This window comes from Habropoda laboriosa, unplaced genomic scaffold (genome assembly GCF_001263275.1).
Source record: "Habropoda laboriosa isolate 0110345459 unplaced genomic scaffold, ASM126327v1 scaffold2, whole genome shotgun sequence".
NCBI lineage: Eukaryota > Metazoa > Arthropoda > Insecta > Hymenoptera > Apidae > Habropoda > Habropoda laboriosa.
Genome location: NW_017100190.1, coordinates 5101624 through 5123510, shown reverse-complemented (window position 1 = coordinate 5123510; position 21887 = coordinate 5101624). Strand labels below are relative to the sequence as shown.

General features: G+C 43.3%; 4 protein-coding genes across 6 annotated transcripts in view; 2 read left to right on the top strand and 2 right to left on the bottom strand.

Moving 5' to 3' along the window:
• Window positions 1-4761: 4761 nt before the first annotated feature.
• LOC108580082 lies at window positions 4762-7013 on the bottom strand. Of its 2 annotated transcripts, none has more exons than XM_017943741.1 (9): window positions 6806-7013; window positions 6687-6737; window positions 6404-6530; window positions 6237-6330; window positions 5950-6065; window positions 5627-5863; window positions 5330-5535; window positions 5201-5269; window positions 4762-5027 (listed from the first exon to the last, which is right to left on the bottom strand). In XM_017943741.1, the coding sequence occupies exons 2-9, from the start codon at window positions 6712-6714 to the stop codon at window positions 4882-4884; spliced, it is 1023 nt and encodes a 340-aa protein (XP_017799230.1). In that variant the 5' UTR covers window positions 6715-6737; window positions 6806-7013; the 3' UTR covers window positions 4762-4881. The 2 variants fall into 2 exon arrangements, with proteins under 2 accessions (XP_017799230.1, XP_017799231.1); XM_017943742.1 differs by having other exon boundaries at window positions 6815-7013.
• A 1888-nt stretch (window positions 7014-8901) lies between these two features.
• Window positions 8902-15385, bottom strand: LOC108579908. Its single transcript, XM_017943528.1, is given in 15 exon segments — window positions 8902-9189; window positions 9333-9354; window positions 9356-9402; window positions 9770-9925; window positions 10001-10091; window positions 10762-10945; window positions 11012-11252; window positions 11979-12045; window positions 12114-12210; window positions 12281-12432; window positions 12510-12541; window positions 12543-12690; window positions 12763-12907; window positions 13002-13094; window positions 15334-15385. Coding segments are annotated over 15 exon segments (1815 nt in total).
• On the top strand, window positions 15384-17246 carry LOC108579907 (3-hydroxyisobutyrate dehydrogenase, mitochondrial). The gene is made up of 7 exons (XM_017943527.1): window positions 15384-15419; window positions 15495-15673; window positions 15778-15899; window positions 16060-16270; window positions 16342-16468; window positions 16553-16731; window positions 17189-17246. The coding sequence occupies exons 1-7, from the start codon at window positions 15384-15386 to the stop codon at window positions 17244-17246; spliced, it is 912 nt and encodes a 303-aa protein (XP_017799016.1).
• Window positions 17247-17699: 453 nt separating this feature from the next.
• Window positions 17700-21887, top strand: part of LOC108579945 (LIM and SH3 domain protein Lasp) — a 35736-nt gene continuing 31548 nt past the window's right edge. For both annotated transcript variants that reach the window (XM_017943580.1, XM_017943579.1), the window contains exon 1: window positions 17700-18069. In XM_017943580.1, the coding sequence (XP_017799069.1) occupies window positions 18001-18069 (69 nt within the window). In that variant the 5' untranslated portion in view covers window positions 17700-18000. The remainder of the gene's footprint in view (window positions 18070-21887) is intronic.

Genomic DNA, 21887 nt, shown 5'->3' with positions numbered 1-21887 from the left:
CATGACCCATCGAACTAACGGGTGTCTACTTTTTACCCGCCTTTCATCCTCATCGATGGAACTGTTCCCGCGGTCTACCGCCAACCATGAATCTTTCCTCTCGATAAGAGCAAAAAAGTATTAATCCAGCATCCAGCGAAATTGCAAATTCCTCGTGATGAAATGTCGCAAGAATCGTTTTACACGATGTCATCGTTGAACCATGGCTGACGTACATAAATGGCACCGGCGAGGACGCGAGGCCGAGCCCTTTCATTGGTGGGTTTTTTCAGGACGTTCTTCGATCCACGCAGTGGTCGAATACGACGCAGCCCAGTTCTTACCGAAACCGAATATCGTCGTGGTTAATTTTACAATTAGATCATACCATGTGCGATATATACTATTTACTAGAATATACTATATACCTTCTGTCGGTATATCGCGACATTCTCGCATTATACGTTTCCATCGTCGCTAATATGCAATTAGTTCCATCGCGTAATAATGCGTTTCCTTATTTACATCTCGCTGAAGCAGATGCAAAGTAAGGAGAAACGGAGGAAAAAGCTGACGAGCGCGCAACGAATCCGACTATATATCTCTCCGTCCCTTCCGATGTAATCTTGGAAATAGAGGGACTTTGAGGAAACTCATTACAACTGCTCGCACTTTGTCGTTGTCGTCGTAGCCGTCCGCGTCGTCGGCGTTGCGCCGACTCGAAAGCATTGGCGGACTCTCATTTCTCTGCCAATATCCGTTTGAAACGAACTACCGGGGATGTACGGGTACGAAAACTCCACGCTGTTGCAAACGCGACGTGCCGTGATTCTAAGTGGCCGGGAATTTGTCCGTGATATTAATAACGTTCGCAAATATTCGTATTATTTCGATTACGTAACCACGCGTCATCGTGCTCGATAAATATACGTAACCTTTCACTCGTACGGTTAATTGGTCTCGCGAATAATCCATGCATCTACATTTTTATCAATGGTAAAAAGCATTGCACGGAAGAATGTAACAAATTTATTCGATTGAAAAAACTGTCGTACATAAACAATCATAAAATGACAATGAAAAAATACAAACTCGAGGACTATATATGTGCAAGCATGTGAAACCTTTCGATTCTCCATTAAACGTAATCGACACTTGGTTACCAATGAACCAACCGATCGGTAATTACTATCTGTCGGTAATTTGCATTCGATTACACTCGGTCCGTTTAATGCGCCGTATCTTGTCGATACACGATCAAAATCCATCGAAATCGTAGAGAATGAGACGACGAAACAAGGAGAAAGAATAAATAGCCGTTGCAGCATCCACGGAAGAAAGTCTCCCAGTTTTCCCCCATGGCCGCGAGTGCTCGCATTTCGTCTTCGTGTTCGGCGTCGTCGTTGCGCCGGCTCGAAAGTATCGGAGGACAGTCGTTTCCCATCCGGAGAAAGAGAGGAGTCGTCGGTTCGGTCGCGTACCTCGCGAACCACGACGCGTAAAGAAAGAAGAAAAGGACAGGGGCAAGAGGGAGAGGGAGGGAGGGAGAGAGCGAACGAGCGAGTAAGTAAGCAAGAGACACGTTGGTGAGGGCGAAAGGGAAAAGAGGGGTTCTCCGATGGTAAGACGAAGGGGAGGGATATACCGAGGGGTAGGAGAGAGGACTGGAAGGAGGCTGATGGGAAACGAGGAGGGGAAGAGGAAACGAGAGAGGAAGGGAAAAAAGGCACGTCGTCCGAGTGGATGCGATACGCGCCGGAGATCGTATACGCAATGCCCGTGGCTATCTAGCTTAACTCGTGAAAGCCTAACGAACCTTCTCTCTCTTTCCTTTTCTCTCTCTCTCTCGCTCTCTCTTTCTCACTTGTATACCCGGCTACACGCGAATTTCTGTCGTGGACGGTCGCCTTCACCTCGCAGACCAGACACCTGCGAGATAATGTCTCGTAATAGCTCCAGCATGAGTCTCGCGAGACCTAGCATGCTTCGTAATCTTTAGGTAGTTTTCGAGAGAAGATCGAGAAGCGTAGCGGAAAAATGGGATCACCGTGATTTATACACGTGTACGACGAGAGCGCACACGCGCCATCGTACGTGTGCTCGGTGGAGTATTTTTCTATGGATAGGTGGCACTGTGTGCGCGTGTTTACGGGGGTACAACTTCACCGTGTACGCGGGGGTCGTAAATATGAGATTTATAGCTGAGCATGGAAGGTAAATATTTTCGGGAATAAGTAGCCGCTAAGATTTCGTGCTTTTCAAAGGATCGAGTATAAACGCGAACGTATGCATATGCATACATACCTACACGTATATGCATAATATGCGGTTGTTACGTAACGGCACGTAACACGTTGTAGTAAATCGCGTTAAAGATTAACGAGGATTGATCTCTTCGGAGGTGGCGCGAATATATTTATTGTAACCTTGACACAGTTCCTGCTGGTGCAACCTCTTCCTAGTTTCGTGGCGAATCTCGAGGCAACACTGTTTTATCGCCTAATGTGCCCACCACCTTGAAACGTATTTTCCATGGAACTGTGCTGCATTCGCGGCTATACATCGACGCCGGGTAACATTGTAATACGATACACGATGATATTTCATCTACTTCACGCGAGTGCCATGTGTATGTATGTGCGCGTATGAAAGCGAACTGTACGCAGGAAAACCGGACGAAGTATGGAAAAGACTAATGGAATCTGCGTTGATGAGTCGAATCTATTCGGTATCTACTCGTGTTCTCGTTATCGGAACATCCATATATGCGTTATAATCCATTTTCACGCGTAAAAATCGCACATTCATATCGGTGGCGAAATGTTCGAGACAAAAAGGGATTCGAAACGAAACACGTTCGCTGGTTCTTTCCCATTTCTCCTACCTAGGAAATGGAAAAGAGGAAGAGAGGCAAATACACCGCTCTGCGGCAGTGGCGACGACGACGACTACGGTGGTGGCAGGCCGATGGCTTGCAATTTACAGCGGCGCAAAACGATTTCGAGGCGAGGAGCCACGTTGCCGTGGCTGCGTATGGATCGAGCTTTAGAGGCGGACGCGCGCGGATCTCTTTGTGCAACACGAGGGCCGCAGGGCCATCTTCTTTCTCCTCTCTGGACGGCCTCTGATACCTCTACTCCCCTCCCCCCCGGTCCTTTCCTGCTTTCTCATCTTCCTTCTTCTTAAGCAGCAGCAGCGGCGACGGTGGCGGCGGCAGCAGCAGCAGCGTCTCCTCTAACGCCGCTCCTCTGTCCTCGCGACGAGTCATCTCGTTTAGGTCGTGCAAGCCGGCAAGGGGGAATGAGGAGAGAACTCGATGGCGCGCAGAGACGCCGGGCGGCCGCGGTGCGACGGGGTGTGGAGGGGAGGGGAGGATCGCTAGCTGCGGCGCTGGGCGGCAGAACGGGGAGGAGGGGGGAAGGGCCGGTGTGAGCCAAGGAACCGAGGAGAGGAACTGAGAAGAGAGGCGACAGGGTCGAGGGAGAGTAGCTACGGGACAGAAGGATATATGGCTGTGTATTATGTACTCTTGGACCCGTGTTACATACGCCTTCGTTCCTTCGTGTGCACGTAAGCGAGTCGAGCAGGTGTGCGTTTCCTTGTGTTGAGTTCTCTGTTGCGATCTTCTACTGCGTGTGCGTGCCTGCGTGCATGCTTGGGTATGTGTTGCACGAGCGCACACGCCACATCGTGTCCTGGTGGCGGTTGATGGTGTTGTGTTTGCGAAGGTGTGCGAGAGCAGAGGCTCACTTCTCACGCGAGTCTCTAACCAGCTCGCATCGAAGATGCGGCGAACATGGAATCACGCGACTCGCGTAAAAAATGATCCTGTGCGATCCTGTTTTTTGAGTGCGAGAGAGGGAGAGAGAATGAGAGTGGGAAGAAGGGAGGAGAGCGAGGATGACGTTACGCGGCGAGAGATGGGATAATGGCACACCGAATGGATGAACGCGCGCGCAAGAGTGGAGAGATCGAGCGGTGTCCGTGGGTGGAGTAGAGAGAACAGTGCCAGACAAATTGCGACTGATAATTATCGCCAGCGCCGGACAGGGATATCGGCGGGGGGGGAGTAGGCTCGCCGCGAGATAGAATGACCAATTTTTGACAGGTACAGAGGCCGGAGGAAATAGGTCGAAAGTGGTTGATTCGATTGAACGAACGGCAGATTGATGGATTTCTGAAGTAAAAAGTCGCCGGACGATTTATTAGACGCGTTTTAATGATCAGGATATCGGAAACGGTAAACGTGTCGTTAATGCGTGGATCGTTAAGATCTTAATTACGCGATACACCTTTCGAAGTGTACGAGGCGATGGATTTATCGGTACGAGCGTCGTTAAACCTTCTGCTGTCATATATTTTTCCAATGGATTGCGCTTTCCGTTTCCTGTTTGCCGTGATGAAAGTTTGTCGCGGTTTTTTCGCCCGTCTGATTGTAGGTTAAGTGATAAATGGTAAATATAATTGTCGCCTAACGACACGAGTTTCAACCAAACTCAATTTTTATTTCGTTCCCGACTAATGAGTTACGTATTGCACGTAGTTGATAATTACGCTCAAGTTACCGCTTAAATACTTAATTCATGTTACGTGACACGCAGCGAACTCTGGTGATAGACGTTAACATACGTTCCGACCGTTGACTCTCTCCATAGCTATCGACCAAAGGTAATACGATCCTTTATCACGTTTCACAATTGAACGGTAGAAGTAAAATAATTACGGTGATTTAAATCATGTTTCATTCATAATTCAAATAAACGGGCAATTTTAATTGGTTGCTTTAATTCTATGCTTTTATTAATAACCCTACGTTTATCGATCACCCACAAATCGTTTGTTTACGCATAAAATAACCATTTGATTTAATTGTCTCGGATTTACACCGTGAAAATACTATCCTCATATATTAGGATACAGGCAAAGTTGCGATTTTTGTTTTCCAAACGCTAGCCAAGCGGCTACGGGACAATACTCAAGCATCAGGTAAGTTAGCGTTAGAATCACGTTAAAGATTTCCCGCACCACTTTTCCAATATAGGGAACACCTAGAAAAAACATAAAAAAAAAATATAAAAATATTTACATATACTTTTTCCACGTTGTACTTGAATCGTACGCAAAATGTATCATATTTCACACGCTATATCTTGCGGTACACACAGAAAACCACATATCGCATTATTCTTTATTCCGATCTAAAAAAGAAAAAAACACTTACTGCACATGTACAGCAGAAACATGCCTCTGTACAGCATCAACGTGGAGTACCATCCGAGAGGCTTTTTATCTACAAGAATAAAAGTAACAAAAGTAAAAGAAACTATTATCCCTTTTAATCAAAACTAACATTTGACACCCGTCAGGTCGTATGTTTTGTACATGAAGGCATCCGTGTCGATCGTGACATCGATGTACCACATTCCGGTCACCGCGTTCGACGACAATTTTTCAAATTCCGGAAGTGGATTCTCCAAGTGTTTAGCTAGAATTTCGTACGCTACCCTTTTGCATAATTCCGTCGTTTCCTCCACCGTCTCTCGACAGATATTTATCCTACGAAAAAAAAAAACAACCGTGAAATTTCACCACCGGAGGAAAATTCGACAATTTCCGATGAATTTCAATTTGATTTTAACGCGGTTACCTATCCGTTATACCCAACAGGTGACCGGTGACGCGCCAAAAATGATTGAAACCCATTTTTTGCTCGTACGTGGTATGCGCCAGGCCAACTTTTTCCGGGCATATGAAAACATATCCTATGAAACCGAATTGCGTGATAACCATATCCTTCTGATAAATCCCATGGTGCCCGTCCTTCTGGTGCCTCTTGCTGACCGTTGCGTGCCTCCATCGGACCACGTTCATCGCCTTGAACCACCTTGGCAAGCAAGCAGATTTCACACGACCGGTTTCTATCGCGGTTACTCTCTTATCTTACATTTAACGCAACCTCCAGAGACTCACTTTGAATTCGGGTCAAGCATATCCGAGTGAAAGAGCGCGTACATGAGTAACAAAGTTTCGGCGAATCGTTTGTACGATAAGCATACTGTACTACTCTTTTTCGTATAGACCAGCACCTGCGAAGTCGAAGATTTTCTTTATCTCGGTTCTTTTTTCTTTATCGCGTCTGATATAACGATACGATGCTTCTTAGACGAGATGTAGTATTCAGGAACAATACAATATCTTCAGTTACATTTTCATTCGGATTTTTTGGATCGTGTATGTAGTTTTTGTTACGTTGTTACCTCTAGTATGTCTGGAACGGCTAATATCGCTACCAGGCCTGCTATATGTGCAGTTCCAAATCCTAGTAAATTGTCCTTGTAATATTCTTGACCCCTAGAATTGAAATTTTTATCCTGTGACCTTGCATATTGATAGTAATTCCACCGTTTAACCTTTTTATACTTACGTTTTGAACAATCGTTTGTCGAACCATTCTGGAAGATCGTCCGGAGTGACTTTCACGAAGTCTGGGTCAATGGTGGTCCTGTCGTCCAAGATCAGCTGAAAATGCTCGTCCACTGTGGCCGGTTGAGCTAGCAAAATTAATTCATCGTGAACAACGAGCTAACTAAACGTTTATCGAACTTCAGAGAAATTATAGCATATAAATGCAAACGCCATCGTCTTTTATCTCGAGAAAACACAGTCTTACACGATCTTTAAGTAGTAAAAATGCGAAGAACTCTCACCGTCGTCGATGTGCTTTTTACTCTTCATTCTTTCTCTCTGTGCGAAAGCAACTATAAAGAAGAAAAAATACAATCGTTTCGATCTAAAATCCAAGGATAAATCACCGCGCGTCAAATACCATAATCACCGTCGCAGAAATTTCAAACGTTTGTCACACTTCGACACTCTTTACTTCTCCACCTTCTCGTTTCTGCAATTTGTCACGGTTTCGTTTCCATTTGAACTCCGGCGATAGAGAAAGCGCCGAGGCTCGCGACGCGCGGACTTTTCAGTGGCGAAGAGAACTGTCGCTGGTCCCGTGCTGCGCCGTGCACGCAAGTCGACTGGCTTCGCCGTCGATTAAGTGCAATTTAATCTTAACCGACTACGTGAATTTTCCTCCCGTACACTCTCGGTGCACCGTCATCGTTAATTGGCGTACGATCTAGTTTTACGCGGTATAATCATCTTATCGTGTATTCCACCAAGTACCATCTAAGTATATAGCGTATGCCTGAAAAGTAACGGGATTCGCTTCCCTTTTTTCGCGTTCAATTTTTTGCCAGCGCCACCTACCAAATTGTGAACGGCGTTTTAAAGGTTATGTTTTGATATACAGACTCTGTTACTTCACGAGCGATAAAGATACGTATAATGTGGAAGGTATTGCGAGTGAAGTGACACTATCTCGGTAGATCTCGTTATGAAAATATACGAAAAGAAAATTAGGTGAATTTTTAGCGAAAACATTCCATATTCGCACAATTTGGCTCTCTGTGATTGTTTCTTATTAGCCACGCTTAAAAGATTGCGATTCAAGTGACAGTATCTCGGTGCACCTCGTTACGAAAATATACGAGAAGAAAATTGCGTGAATTTTTAACGAAAAAACTCCATATTCGCACAATTTGGCTCTCTGTGACTACTTCTTAGCAGCAAGACTTAAAATCGCCACGAAAGGGACTGGTTATAACGAATCCGAAAGCAGATCTTCGGAAATCTGTCGGAAATGAACGATTTTTATGAATACTATCGTGAATCTCGTTATTTTTTCAAAAATACCGTGTTAGTATAGTTGCACTGTCGACGATGCACAACCGATTGCGAGTGGCGACCACGAACGAGTCGTCGTCACTTTCACATGCTGTTCACCACTTTCTAAATGCTCTCCTTCGAAATTCGGTAAGTCATTCACTGATTAAAATAGCGATTAGATAACGCGTGTTCACTTAAACGGTCATTCCGACGATCGCGCCGAAAATTTCGGCGATATTCAGTTTTTCTTTTCGGTGTACGCAATGAATAACAACGCTAATTTTTTAAGTAGCTTTTTGGTAAGATAACGTAATTAGAAAGAGACGCTTCGCCGGTGGAATTGCATTCAGGTCGAAGATTGATCCAAAATAAGAAAATTGGAAAGATTTTTAATCGGTATCAGTACTGCTATCGCTGGTACAAAAATTAGCCGCGTAATTCAAAATTTAACAAAATGGCGTGCGTTCGAAATTTAAGCACCGAAATTTTTCATTTCTGTTTAAGTTTTGTCGTGCAAAAAATATGAAATTTTCAAGGTACAGTAAACTCCCGATTATCCGGCCCCGCTTTAACCGGCCACATTTTTGGTGACATGAAAAAAATTGACCATTCACTTTCTTCCAACTAAATTTACTTTTTGCCACTTTTTTCATTGTTTAAATAGTGTTTCTCTTACTAATTTTATTTTCTATTCATACTAAATTTTTGTTATAAGAAAACTTATACAATGTACATATTACATGATATTTTCATCCACGGTATTGTCGTCTTGGAAATAATGCATCGTGTTTCTTTCCTTATTACGGTGCAAAAGATAATAGGCAATCGTTGCACAGCAAACTCATCGTTTCTCAGCCAGCCAGTCTTATCGAACATTCGGTCGCAACGTTTTCCGAGCGAACTCGAAAGCATTTTAAACGTTACTTCCACGTAAGAACGAAGAAGTGAGTCATGCAGAAGGAAAGATTGCACTCAGCAAGAGGCAATCAAAGAAGCAGAAAAAGATTACCGATTCGTTTGTAAAAAATAATATTTAACGAACATTGTTTATACGTATGTATGTATTAGGTATGTGCAATAAAGATTATTGATATACTTGTACGTTAATTTTTGTTCAGTAACTACCTAGAAACGATAACTGAAACATGTCGGATTAACCGGCCAGGTAATTTAGATGTCTACTGTGTGTTATCTGGCTGTTCACTCATTTTCCCCGCGTTTTCCGTCGATTTCTCGAAGAAATTGGCGAACAGAGGACGAACCAGCGGCTCGTTTCAACTCTAAATAAAAAACCAGAGTCGCTATCGACGTGCCAACGAGCAACAACGAAAATCCAGCGCCTAGTGGCGTCAATCCGAGGACTTGCACACTTCCGTCGTATCCGTCATGCTCCACGAGAACTTCGTGAAGATTATAGCTTGCCCGACTGCGAATGACATCTCGTAAATGCCAGATAGTGATGCCAGTTTCCTTCAAACACAGCATTATCTGCGAACAGAACAACAAGGCAAAAAAAGAGAAAAGAAGAGGAACGAGTAAACGTGTCACGGACGCAACGTGGTTCGTGCACGTTCACTGTTCTCTCTCTCGTGTTCTCTCGGGTGATTATTTGTACAGAAATCTCGATTTACGCTGTTTACAGGCTCCAGAAGCCAAAGAGAAGTAAAAGTTTCCCACCGATTGCTTCATAAGCCTGTAATTCTACCATTTGGAATTTAGTCGAATGTGTACTCCCTCGACGCATACGGTGTATTTAGTATGCAACTGTATAGTCGGTGGAAGAAATGTAGCGAAATCGTGAAATAAAGCACTTTCGTTTTTAGACGATCGAAAAGTAGCTGTTCTTTGGGAATTTTTTCAGAGAAAACTATCACAGCTATCGGAACGAAACTTAGTACGATTGTTGTTCTTGCGTTACACTGTGCGTTCAATTTTTTTTTCGTGGTAAAATACGGTATAGTTTTTGTGTAAAGTGTACTGGAAGTAAGCTTTGCACGAAAAAAGGGTTTTCTGTTGAGAAACTTTGATTGATTTTACGAGCTCGCTATATTTCTTCCTTCGACTGTACCTTCAGATCGTCGTTCGACACGTAGTCGTCCAGGAAAAATCTCACTCCTACGATCTTTCCTAGAATCGCGTAATTACCGTCCATAATTAATCGCCTCAATTGCGCGCTGTTCTTTATGTAACAATACTTGTTTGGAAGCTGCGATGCGTACGGATTCTAGAAAAATCCAACATAATCTCCCTGTTGTCCGATTTCAATTACGACATAATTAGATTATCATTTATTTTTTACCGTCAGATCGAAGTAATCGCGAAATGGTGGCACCTGACCCATATTCCCCCACGACAAATTCGCCGCGAGGAATTGTTCCACGGTATCGATTCTGCAACACGTCGCACATACTGATCTTCCATTTCGTTTGATAGTTCACCGTGGAAGATATGTAGCGGGGTCGTAACTTCGATTAGGCGTCCAAATTTACACTTCCTTAGAAAAAGTAACGACTCAAAATCTCAGAAAAGAACGTTTCATTCGATGAAATTTACGTATGGCATAGTTCTCGAAAAAATATTCGACGCGTATTTTTTTGTATCGACCGTCGTTCATGTCGGAGGGACAAAAGCAGCCCTTAAAGTTAGGCCGTGGAAACCTATTTGCTGCGATATCTCGGAAAATATTAGAGATAATTGTTGAAATATGGAGACTGTGTTTCTCAATGAAAAATTCATCTGCATAATTAGTGTGGAAACAAAACTATTTGTCGGTCAGAGCTTCAGCTTCGATTCTAATTGAGAAACGTGGAATACAGTATCCAACCAACTGCATTAATTCGAGCCATTACTTAACCCTTTCGTTACTATTCGCGCCTCTAGGTGTTTTCAAAATTTCCACCTTAATTCAATACTTAATTGCATCCTTCGCGCTCTTCCACCTTAAATGAGGAATTTTGCAGCCGTGGTTTAAAATTTACCGTCAATCATCCACGTCAGGAATTAAAGAAAGGGTTAACGCCCGAACCCACGACCTCGCGATATTTCTTCCACCGACTATACCTTCTCTCGTAGTCTGAACTTGAGAGCCTGGCCGCGAGGCTGCTGTAATAGGCTGCAATTATTAACCAGCCTGCGGTCTGCCACAGAAGTGTCTGCAGTTTGTTGGTCACGCGAATTTTCGGCACTGAGCTGCTTAGCAGACAGCCGATTAGATCGATTAGAGTAATTGGAAAATTTCTAAATCCTGGAAAGCACATTTTAAACACCAAATTGTAACTTTCGTTTCTCATTTCTAACAATGGTCATTTACGTTTTGGGAATGTAGGATCGATCCAGGCACGAATATATGTGTAAAAACTGTGGAAAAGTAAGGCAGACAGTAGCAAGTACCAAACTTCTCCAGAGAACGGTCTACCGAGTGCCCAGAAGCTTGTTCTTCGACGAGGACGAGGAACCAAGAAGTGAATGTGCACTTGGTATCAAGGTTCGGACAAGTGCACGAAGGTGCTTTGATCCAGTGTCAACCAGATATTAGCAAACGCCATGTCTACCTAATAATACGAGCAACAAAATCAATATTTCAGTAAGATTAGTATGATTCTACACCTACTTCGTGAGAAACGTTAGGGTAAAGTAGCCTAATACGAGACCCCAGCATATCTCCGTCGCAGAACTCTTGGATGTCGTAGCGATGCTTTCGTAATTAACCGCGTTAATTATCAAGCTAAATATCAAATCTGATTGAAATAAAAGATTTTCAAGTGGTTCGATTAAATTACAAATACCTCGAAAATAGTAAGTTTATAATCATTTTCATAAATACTGTTGTATGGTGCATGCAACGGAGTTTAAAGCTTACTAGTTGCGTATCGTTAAATAACCAAGAATTTCCGAATATGAGACCCTCGGAAGTTCCTATTATAACAAGAGTCTCATATTAGGTACCCAATTTTCTTTTAGCGTACAAAGTGTTACCCGGTGAGCCCACGAAGCCTGCGGTGCTGGAGAAACAGATTTAGTATGCCGAATGTGTGAAAAAAGACAGAAAAAATAGTTTTCTCATATTAGGAACCCATTTTTTAAATCTGTGTATTTGCATAATTTTCCTTTTTATTTTATTACGAAGGAACCGAATCTTCTTTACCGTGCACTCCAGTACCTTACAAAAGAATACATATCGTACTTTTAAAACATGTATCGAATTTGAATAAAAGTGTTCTCAGTTACGACTTCTTTAAGAAATGGGTCTCGTATTAGGCAACTTCACCTGGGTATACTTTTTTCTCTCGTAACATTTGTATCATTCCACCCTTCCAGAGTGTCTCGTTAACTCTTCTGCCGTATCTGCGCACAATTGAACGTTAAATAAATTCAACGAATAATTTTTCAATACACTATGTGTTCATATTCACGTGTATCCTCCTTCTGGTTTCCTTATGGTCCACGTGAAATTCAGTTTTTCCGCCATAATCAAGAACAGCCGCGTCTCGATCCCGTTCCAATCCGTGGCTGCGCTTCGCGAAACATGCATCAGGATTACGACAGCGGGAACGATTTTAAATTCACGACAGCTGTTTACCGTTGTCCATTACGAACACCTCTGCTTGCTCACCATCGATCGTTTCCACGATCGTGTGATTTAAGTATGTCATGGGTGGCCGATAGATACTGCAAACTTGTAACTCTCTGCCGCGAAAATTGATGTTGTTCTCGTGCCGCGTTTCCTCGTACCTTTGCATTTCCAAGGAAGAAAATGAATTTTTACAAACCTTGTTTATCGTTTATCTTTTTTTCTTCATCGGTATTACCTGTTGATTTTAACGAATGCTCTGGGTTTCAGAGTAGTTCTCCGACAGTCTCCATGTACCTGACGTCGAAACGATATTCACATTTGCAATTCCGTACGCGGAATTATTAAGCAGGCTAGAATCATCGGGAACATCGTTATTCAAAACAATCGGAATCTCTGTCTTCCACAGTAACGATATTCTATGAAAAAAAGCAATGTTTTATTTATAAAAAAAGGAAACACCGTTTCACGCTAGAATTATTTTCTATCACTTTTCCACGGGTTCCACGATCTCGTTGTCACTCGATCCCAGCAAAAAGTATCCGTCGCATTCGTAGGTGCTCCGTTTCAAGAGGTACTCGTATGGATAGATACTTCTGAATTGGCTGAACAGTGCTTTCGAATCCCCCATCGAATCTGCGTTCAAATTCACCGACCAACTTTCAATTTGCACAACTGAAAAAATAGAGGAGAAACACACACACACGCTCTACTCTGGAAATTCACCAACCACTCAGGAAAACGTTGCAGCACACCGAAGAAGGGAACGTCGATCTAACGATCGTTCTAAAATTCTCGTCGCTGATCCACGATTTATCTTCTGGAAGTGGTATATCTCTCCTACCACACTTCACCGATAAAACAAACATCGAAGACGCAAGAATCAACGGATACACCCTCATGACTGATACTAATCATTCGAAACGAAGGATCTGGGTCCTTTAATCCTCTTTACACGCCCGCTTAATCACGGCGTGTCTTCTCGAAAGGAGAAGCCCTTTGTTTGACCAAGGAATCGCGCCAGTTTCTCGTGTTGTCCACCTTGTCTAGGTTCCCCTTTTCACTCCAAGTTCACGTGTGTGTGTGTGGCCTGGTCTCAGCCTGGCGAGAGCATGATTTCGACGCGGGGGTCTTGTGAACGCGGCAAATATATACAGAGGGTGTTGGACAGCTGTATAGGTGCAATTTAAGGAGAGCAGTGTGCGCGATAGGGAAACATAAATGGTACGGGGTGGTGCAGTTTGACGGTAGATAAGGGCTGGCGATAAAGAAACCCCGCAAACAGAATTACAGGCTGTGGTTGAGGTAGAACGGCGTAATTACTGTTGCTTAATTGGCGATGTTTTTTTTTTTTTAAATATTCATCGACGCCTCGTAAATGGGAGAACAGATAATCGAAGGAAGAAGTAGGTCGGTAGTATAGGTGACGAGTTTGATACGAAAGTTTCTCGTTCTTATCTATATCTATTGCGGCTTCTTTTATTATCGTTTATTGCTCTGTGTTTTCTATACCTCACGCGTTTGTTTGCTGAACAGATGAAAGGATAGTTACGAGGGAGAAGAGTGGTATGGGTGTGTGTATGTGTATGGATGTTTAATCGTTTAAATTAAAGGTGAAATTAAACGGTCGGGTAGTTAGACGTCGTTGGGATCTATCATTGTGACGCGCGCGTTAGAAATGTCTTTTCACGAGTGCTTTCAGTCGCAGCAGGTAATAAAAAGTAATGAGCTTCGCCTCGACAATGCGTTATGCATCACGCACGATACAATCTCTCTCTCGTTCGCTCCTTTATTCCTCGCGAAATGTCCATTGCGGTTATAAGATCTTAATTTACAGCCGTATTGTAACGTGACGATGTAAAAATGTCGTCGACGGAGAGAGAGAGAGAGAGTGAGTAAATGAGTGAGTGAGAGAGTTGTTCCTTTTAATTGAACCATTCTGAAGTCGTTATTTTTAATCCAGACGAAGCAACAGAGTCGTCCATAGTGTGAACCATTAAAATTTTGCAAGAGAGAGAGAGAGAGTGGGTGAATGAGGAGTGAGAGAGAGAGAGAGTGAGTGAATGAGGAGTGAGAGAGAGAGAGAGAGAGTAAGAGTGAGAGTGAGAGAGAATGAGAGTGAGAGAGTGAGGAGAGAGGCAGAGAGTGAGAGAGTGAGGAGAGAGGCAGAGAGTGAGAGAGTGAGGAGAGAGGCAGAGAGTGAGTGAGGGGTGGGAGAGAGGCAGAGAGTGAGAGAGTGAGGAGAGAGGCAGACAGTGAGTGAGGGGAGGGAGAGAGAGAAAGAGTGTGAGAGAGAGTGAGTGAGTAAATGAGTGAGTGTGTGAAAGAGTGAGTGAGAGAATGAGTGAAAGAGCGAGTGGAAGAAAGAGAATGAGTGAGAGAATGAGTGAGTATGTGATAGAGTGAGCAAGTGGACAAGTGTGAGAGAGAGCGAGAAAGAAACTTATCAAAATGAGAGAAAACAAAATCTATTATGAATAGTGATACACAACAACGCTAGCCAAGAGTACAGCGTAACGACAATAAAATGAATAAAATTTATCTAATTGATAAAAATTGTCCACTATCGTGGTAAACAAAACGTCACCATTGATAACGCCGTCGTTCGTTTCAATGGTAAACACTATTTACGCGTCGTACAGCTCGACTAGTGTGCCCCCAAGCTTCGCGACGAATTAATCGACGGCCCAAAAGATTTTCATTTACATCAATCGAATACAAAGAAGCATACATACATACGTTGTAAAGTTGTTTCGTCACAACGCCGTACTATCTTTCACAGATAGATACACACCGCGCGACGTGACATTTCAAATTTTCTTCATACTACGTTCGCACAGTTACGAAGTGAAACATATCGACTAGTTTCGGCTAATTTCCTCGAGACGTCGTGCAATAAAGTTTCCCGTAATGAGTGTTCTCGGTTTATCTGCGAGATTTGTCGCTGTTACCGCTGGAGGTAATCTTTCCAAGTATATTTTCCGTAGGAGAGAAAACACCAAAAATAACCACACGTGATATTTACAGAGCAATAAAAATTCTCTGTTTATTTCCTACCGAAAATTCAGGAAAAAGATGTTTCTCTCGGGTCGGTTTCGTCGGTTTGGGCAACATGGGCGGCCACATGGCGAGGAACCTCTTGAAAAAGGTAATTAAACATCTCCTTCGAGATTAACTCACCGTTCCCACGATAATCGTAACTATCGATTCGCCTGTGTCGCAGGGCCACAAATTACTCGTGTTCGACGTGAACGAATCGGCTGTGTTAAATCTGACGAAGGCCGGTGCTGACAGAGCCGCGAACCCTGCTGAGATGGCGAAAGACGTCCAAGTGGTCGTTTCGATGTTGCCATCTAATCAACACGTTCTGGACGTCTACAATATTAAAAACGGCCTGTTAAGGTAAATAGGTGGCCGTTTCTCGAGCATCCTCCGCCTTTATCAACCGCATTATCTCTCCGAGAGGGAAACGCTCGAGTCCCTTCTTCAGTCTTTCGCGCTTTCAGTTCAGCGAAAAGGGGCACTCTGCTGATCGATAGCAGCACGATAGATCCGTTTGTGTCGCAAACTTTACACGAACAAGCTGAAAAGTCTGCAGTTCGTTTCGTAGACAGTCCTGTATCTGGTGGTAATTGTATTAGAAACCTCAGAATTTTAATCTAATTTACCATTTTAACGTGGAATTTCATTTGATCGCAGATTTAAGACTCACTGCCTCAAGCATAATTAGGTACTATCGGGGCTCACGTCTGAGAGCCTCCGTGATTATAATTCAATTTTAATTTCAGGAGTAAACGCAGCTAAGGATGGCACGTTAACATTCATGGTTGGCGGCTCGAAAGAAAATTTCGAACTCGTCAAACCTCTGTTAAAGTCCATGGGGTCTAGGATAGTTCACTGTGGGGACGTGGGAATGGGTCAGGCTGCGAAACTCTGCAACAACATGCTATTGGCTGTTAGCATGATCGGCACAGCCGAAGCGTTCAACCTCGGCCAGAAGTAACGCGCACAGGATTTGAGCCGTAATACGCGATGAATATAATCGTGTCATTAAGCTTGTCGCGTTTCAGATTAGGCCTAGATCCCAAGGTGTTGGCTGAGATCGTGAACTCGAGCTCCGGCAGATGTTGGTCCTCCGAGCTGTACAATCCTGCGCCGGGAATTCTCGACAATGTGCCGAGCTCCAGAAACTACGAAGTGATTAATTGAATGTTTCTTTTTTTTTTTTTGCTTTGTGTGGGAGGCTCGTTTAATTGGACGATTTAATTGACTTGATTTTAGGGTGGTTTTGGTACGGATTTAATGGCCAAGGATTTGGGATTAGTGCAGTCTGCTGCGGCTAAGGTGGAAGCAAGTATCCCGTTGGGCTCTTTGGCGCATCAGATCTATAGAGCTATCATTGCTCAGGGGTTTGCTAAAAAAGATTTCAGTTTTGTGTATCAGTTTCTTAAGGGGCAGAAGTAAGTTTTGAGTGTGGAAGTTTGGTAATGGATTGTTGTAATTAAATTTTAATAAATAAATACTGTTTTGTATATGTTGTTTATTGTGTTAAGGTGTTATGTGAGGTTTTCTGCTGTTTGAAATTTTGAAGATGTGCCGTAGTTTGATAGAGTGCGCTACGGTACGGAACAACCGTGAGGTGTCGGTAAATTTGGTAATAACAAATTGGACGTGATAAAAATTAATCTTATTTATACGAGAACGTGGAATTATGTAAAGGAAAAAATAATAAATAAAAGTCGGTTGTTTAAAATTAGAATGGTTTTGTGTGTATATGTAGATCCCGTGCTTATCGACATTGTCGCGTTGATATTTATGTGTATCACGTTCTGAGATTATCTATATTTGCGGCGTAAGTACACATAATTATGCCAAAATTAGGGTACGTAACCTTTAACAACGTAAACTCAATTTTAGCTACATGAAAATTAAATTATTGATAGATGTGAAGAACACAGGTTGTTACACTGATTAGCGTAGTACGTCGAACCTTTTACTGGTTTAAAAATTTTCTAGATAAGATAAACGCGTTAATTATATCAGTACCGTATGTTCGATGATTTGATATATATCAGCTGTGTTCGTCTACTAGTCTAACTATATAAGGAAAAAAAGTTTTCCGTTGAAAGGCAATCCTAAATTATCGAGGAATCTTTCGATCGATCTACGTTACCGACTCAGCGCATAAAGGATAGCTACGTTCGGAATAATGTTTTTAATTAACGTTACGACAAAAATATAACAACCACATAATTTTTCTCCAATTAAAAGCTGTAGGAAATGATTTATTAAAGAGGAAATTTTAAAATGTCCAGTAAATATATATATTCCATCGCTCCACTGACTAGAGTGGTGTACCACCATTACTGTCACTCAAGGAGTTTTTGTGGCTAGACGAGGACGAGAGGGCAGTGCAGTTTGGTGCGGCTCTGTGGCACCCGTGCAGTTCGAGGTTTTCTGCTGGCGTGCATTTTCTCAATCGGTGTCGGTTGTCGTAGAGAAAACTAGTAAACAATCTCACAGCGTAAACGCGCATCGCCATTGATTTTCCGCGTTCGTCTCGACGAGAAATACCGCGCGGATGTGTCGTTAGTGTTACACGTGTTCTTTACGTTCGCGCAGTGTTTCGTGAAGACAAGAGAGGCCAAGATACATACGTACGCGGAACTGCGGCCGTGAGGGAGGGACAGAGAAGAAAGACGACGAAGAAGAGAAGGAAGAAGTAGAAGATGAGCAAGACGTGCGCCCGCTGCGAGAAAACGGTCTACCCGATCGAGGAGCTCAAGTGCCTGGACAAGGTACGTTTCTGTGTTTGTCTGCCAAATTTTCGGTAGACTTTCTACGTTCTCTTCCATTTGCGCATTACACCGAGTAATTCGATCGAACCGATTCTGTCATAAAATTCGAACAGAACTTGAACGTACTTTTACTCGATTCGATAAATCGAATCTCGAGAAAATTACGGTTTTACTTCCAGTCGAACGACGCAAATGACTTTATTCCGTCATGTTCAAGTTTCTCGACAAGATTTACGACTTTCGCGCGGCACGATCGTTTCCAATCCGACTACGCGTGCGAATCCTCGATAAAGCGAACTTTGTTTCACACTTAATCAACTAAAATCGCACTCCTTCGCGCGAGATAAGATTTTCAACAGATCGAGATTATTTTATCTAGATTTAATCCTCTCGGTGTGTACTTTTCGTTTCTTATGCGCCTCCATGTGTATCTCTCTCGAGAACGATCCCGCTGTAAACGGATCGCGTGGAACCGCTCGGAACTTTTTGCAACAGATCGTAGGATGTACCGTTCCCGTTTAGTTCCGCTTACCGAGGCGTCCTGTTCCATTCGGCATAATTGTCTGCGTCGTTCCGTCCGTCTACGCCACCGTACAATATATTCTCTGTTCTTCGTTCGGCTCGGTCAACATTTTTCCATCGAAGACGCTGCCTCTTGTCTCGTACATCGTTTTCATCGAACCCATCCTCGTTAACTCACCGTTCACTTGCGCGAATCGCCTATTAATCCTCTGATAAACCCATCCGTTTTCTACGGAACGCGAGTCACGCGTAAATATTTAATATCCCGGCGGATATTTCAGTGCCGCGTATAAAAGGTGACGCGTCTCGTGGACCGTTCAACCGATTCGTAGCGAGGCAACGTCGTTAGCAGCGCGGCTATATCGACGGAAGTGTTCGATGCGGCGTGCACGATGCGCCATAGAAAACTGCACGTGCCGTGTTCGTTACTATCCACGCGGTAACTAATGATCCTGCGTGCATCCTCGCTAGTATAAACCTCGTTTTATTGGGCTGGTAATTGCAACTAACGTTCCAACGGTTCGCAAATATCCTAAAGTTGAACATGTCGCGACTTGCACGCGCTAGATTATAACCAACGAGATTATAGACGTGGACACACGTAGCAGTTACGATTTATTTAACGCCGGAGCTGCGTTAACGAGCCTTAAATCACGTAGGCGGCACTCCGAGCCGGAAAACGAACTCGGAGGCCGGCAGAAGAGGCTCGCCCTCCTAAATTTGGACGTATCGAGACGCGCGATCTCCACGTTGGTTTTCTAAATTCTCTCTGCGCGTCCTTCGCCTTCTCTCCTCTAAGTCTCTCCTCTATTTTTGGTGCTTTCTGTGGGTCACGGCTATACGTGTTCCCTCGTCCATTACACCATAGAGAATTCCTTATTTTTTCCACGGTTATATCAACTCTCGGTGACACGTTGAAATGTTGAAATTTTCTCAACATCGTACGAATACTTTTAATTAATAAAAATTATAATAAATTGCGAAAGAGGCAAATGTGAACGACATTAACCTTCGGTACTGTTGGAACAGAAGCAACGGGAGGATTGATTCCGTTCGAATCCGGACAAACGAAGGCAAACCACTAGGAATCGGATCTACCCGCGAATAATTATTTCTCTGTAAGATTATAGCCCGTTACCGCGCTCCCTGATTTTTCCTGCCTCTTTGCTCGCTAGTGCTCGCTCGTGCTCGCGGGCGCATATCTCGCTGCCTATGCTCTCTTGCGTTCTTGTGAATGGCGTGTATAGAAGCGCCTTTCTCTCTCTCTGATTCCCTTCTCCCGCGGCATTCTTCCTTCTCCAACTTTATCCGGCCGTCTCTGTCGACCGCCGCGAGATGTGAAGAAACCTCGAGCGCGGAGAAGGACGACGATCTCGCGCGCGCGGATCAAAGCGAGCAGCGCGAGCGTTGCGCGGCCGTCGGAGACGAATTAAAGCGCACGAAGGACAATTAACGCGGCCACGCTGTTCTAATCGGGAAAAATTTCGAATTACACGCGCGTCGAGAGTCGAGTCATTTTTTCTTCCACCGTACGTGAAACGAAAATGGTTAACGCATTGTCGCGGGAGAGAATTGTGCGAATTTCGACAAGTGTTAGGTTAGAAAATTCGCCATGGAACGTGACACGAGTAATTTGGTAATTTAAAGACAGCGCGAAAGCAATTAGGATTGGTAGAAAAATTCCATTCTAACTCTCTCGTCTTCCGGTTACAATTTAAAATTCACGATACGCGAGCGGAGGAAGGGGAAATGAAAGCATCCAGTGAGGACAGGGCGTGTGCGTCAATGTGCAAACACGTGTGTGATACGTACATGTGCATAATCTGTCTGCCGAGAATTTTATACCGCACGTTATACTGTGTCCGTGTATGCGTGTACATGTGCGTAACGTTACGCTACATACGCGTATCTGGTACGAAACGGAAGAGAATGCAAATGGAGGCGAAATATAAAAGATCAGCGTTTTCTTGTTATAAATTCGTACCTGTGGAACGTTTAAACGGTCCCGTTTATATTAGAGAATTTTTAGATCGTTGCTGGATAAATCGGGTTACTTTATTCCACACGCGTGTTTCTTTTTATCCGTTTATTTTATTTTTTTTCTCGTTTTTTTTTTCTTTTTTTCGTTCCAGCAGATACTTTCACTGGACTTGAGTGCGTTCACAGTGATCGTTCTATTTTTGCGCGTTCGATCGCACCGGCGCGGTGAGCGCGCAGCGCCGGATTCGAATAGTGTCTTGTTTCAATTTACACAACCCGCATATGCGTGCCCGGCCAGACGTGTACGCATCCTGGTATAGCCGGCAATTAATCCACGTCCCATTAACCGAAGAGGAACCGCTTGCCGGTTTTTTCACCACCCTCGGCATTGTTGATCCTACTGTCTCTCTATCTTCTATACTCTTTTTTTTTTCTTTCTTCGAAACACGCGCAGCGATTAAATTGAGGCGTGGTTCAGGAAAGAGGACCGATGTTTTTCTTTTTTCGAGATCTTCGAATATTTAAGTCCTCGGGTATTTTAATTTGCAAATATTCAAACTATCAAATACTCAAACTTTCAAATATTCACATTTCCGAATATTCAAAGTTTCAAATATTCAAACTTTCGAATATTCAAATTTCCGAATATTCAAAGTTTCGAATATTCAAACTTTCGGATATTCAAATTTTCGATTATTCAAAATTTCAAATATTCACATTTCCGAATATTCAAAGTTTCAAATATTCAAACTTTCGGATATTCAAATTTTCGATTATTCAAAATTTCAAATATTCAAACTTTCAAATATTCACATTTCCGAATATTCAAATTTCCGAATATTCAAAGTTTCAATCTTTCCAATATCGCGACTCTAAGTTTCCTTTCCAATACACAATTCAGACGCAAAAGAGAAGCGGAAGTGCAAAAATGCGAATACCGCGACGGAACGGAAGCGGTATTCGAAAGTCAATCTCCGTGGTTTTATGGAGTTGTGCGCTACGCGATCCTCAGGAGTAACAGAGTTCGGTGAAATTGTAATCGAATTCCAAGCTGAGGCTACTCGTTGCGTGGGTCTGGCACATGATTGCAACAGGTGGGAGTCATTCCCAACCTGTTGCGCCTACATCGCTTCAAAAATACGTCGATTCGAGTCGAGCCAGCGAACATTTACTCTCCGCCTAAAGAATCGAAGTGCAAATATTTGCTCGGATGACTTTTCAACATTCCTATGGACCGAAAAAAAAAAAAAAGAAAAAATTGTGCGTCGTTAAGAATAACCGTGACCGGTGCGTCGAACGCATCAAACGAGCAATTT

Bases quoted from the DNA above. Each gene is read 5' to 3' on its own strand.
- LOC108580082 (XM_017943741.1), bottom strand. From the start codon at position 6,714: ATGAAGAGTAAAAAGCACATCGACGACG. The intron at 6,331-6,403 runs GTAAGTATAAAA...TTTCAATTCTAG, and splicing joins GACAAACGATTGTTCAAAAC to GGGTCAAGAATATTACAAGG. The intron at 5,864-5,949 runs GTGAGTCTCTGG...TTGCTTGCCAAG, and splicing joins ATGCTTGACCCGAATTCAAA to GTGGTTCAAGGCGATGAACG.
- LOC108579907 (XM_017943527.1), top strand. From the start codon at position 15,384: ATGGGCGGCCACATGGCGAGGAACCTCTTGAAAAAG. The intron at 16,469-16,552 runs GTGATTAATTGA...ACTTGATTTTAG, and splicing joins CGAGCTCCAGAAACTACGAA to GGTGGTTTTGGTACGGATTT. The intron at 16,732-17,188 runs GTAAGTTTTGAG...ACTCAATTTTAG, and splicing joins CAGTTTCTTAAGGGGCAGAA to CTACATGAAAATTAAATTAT.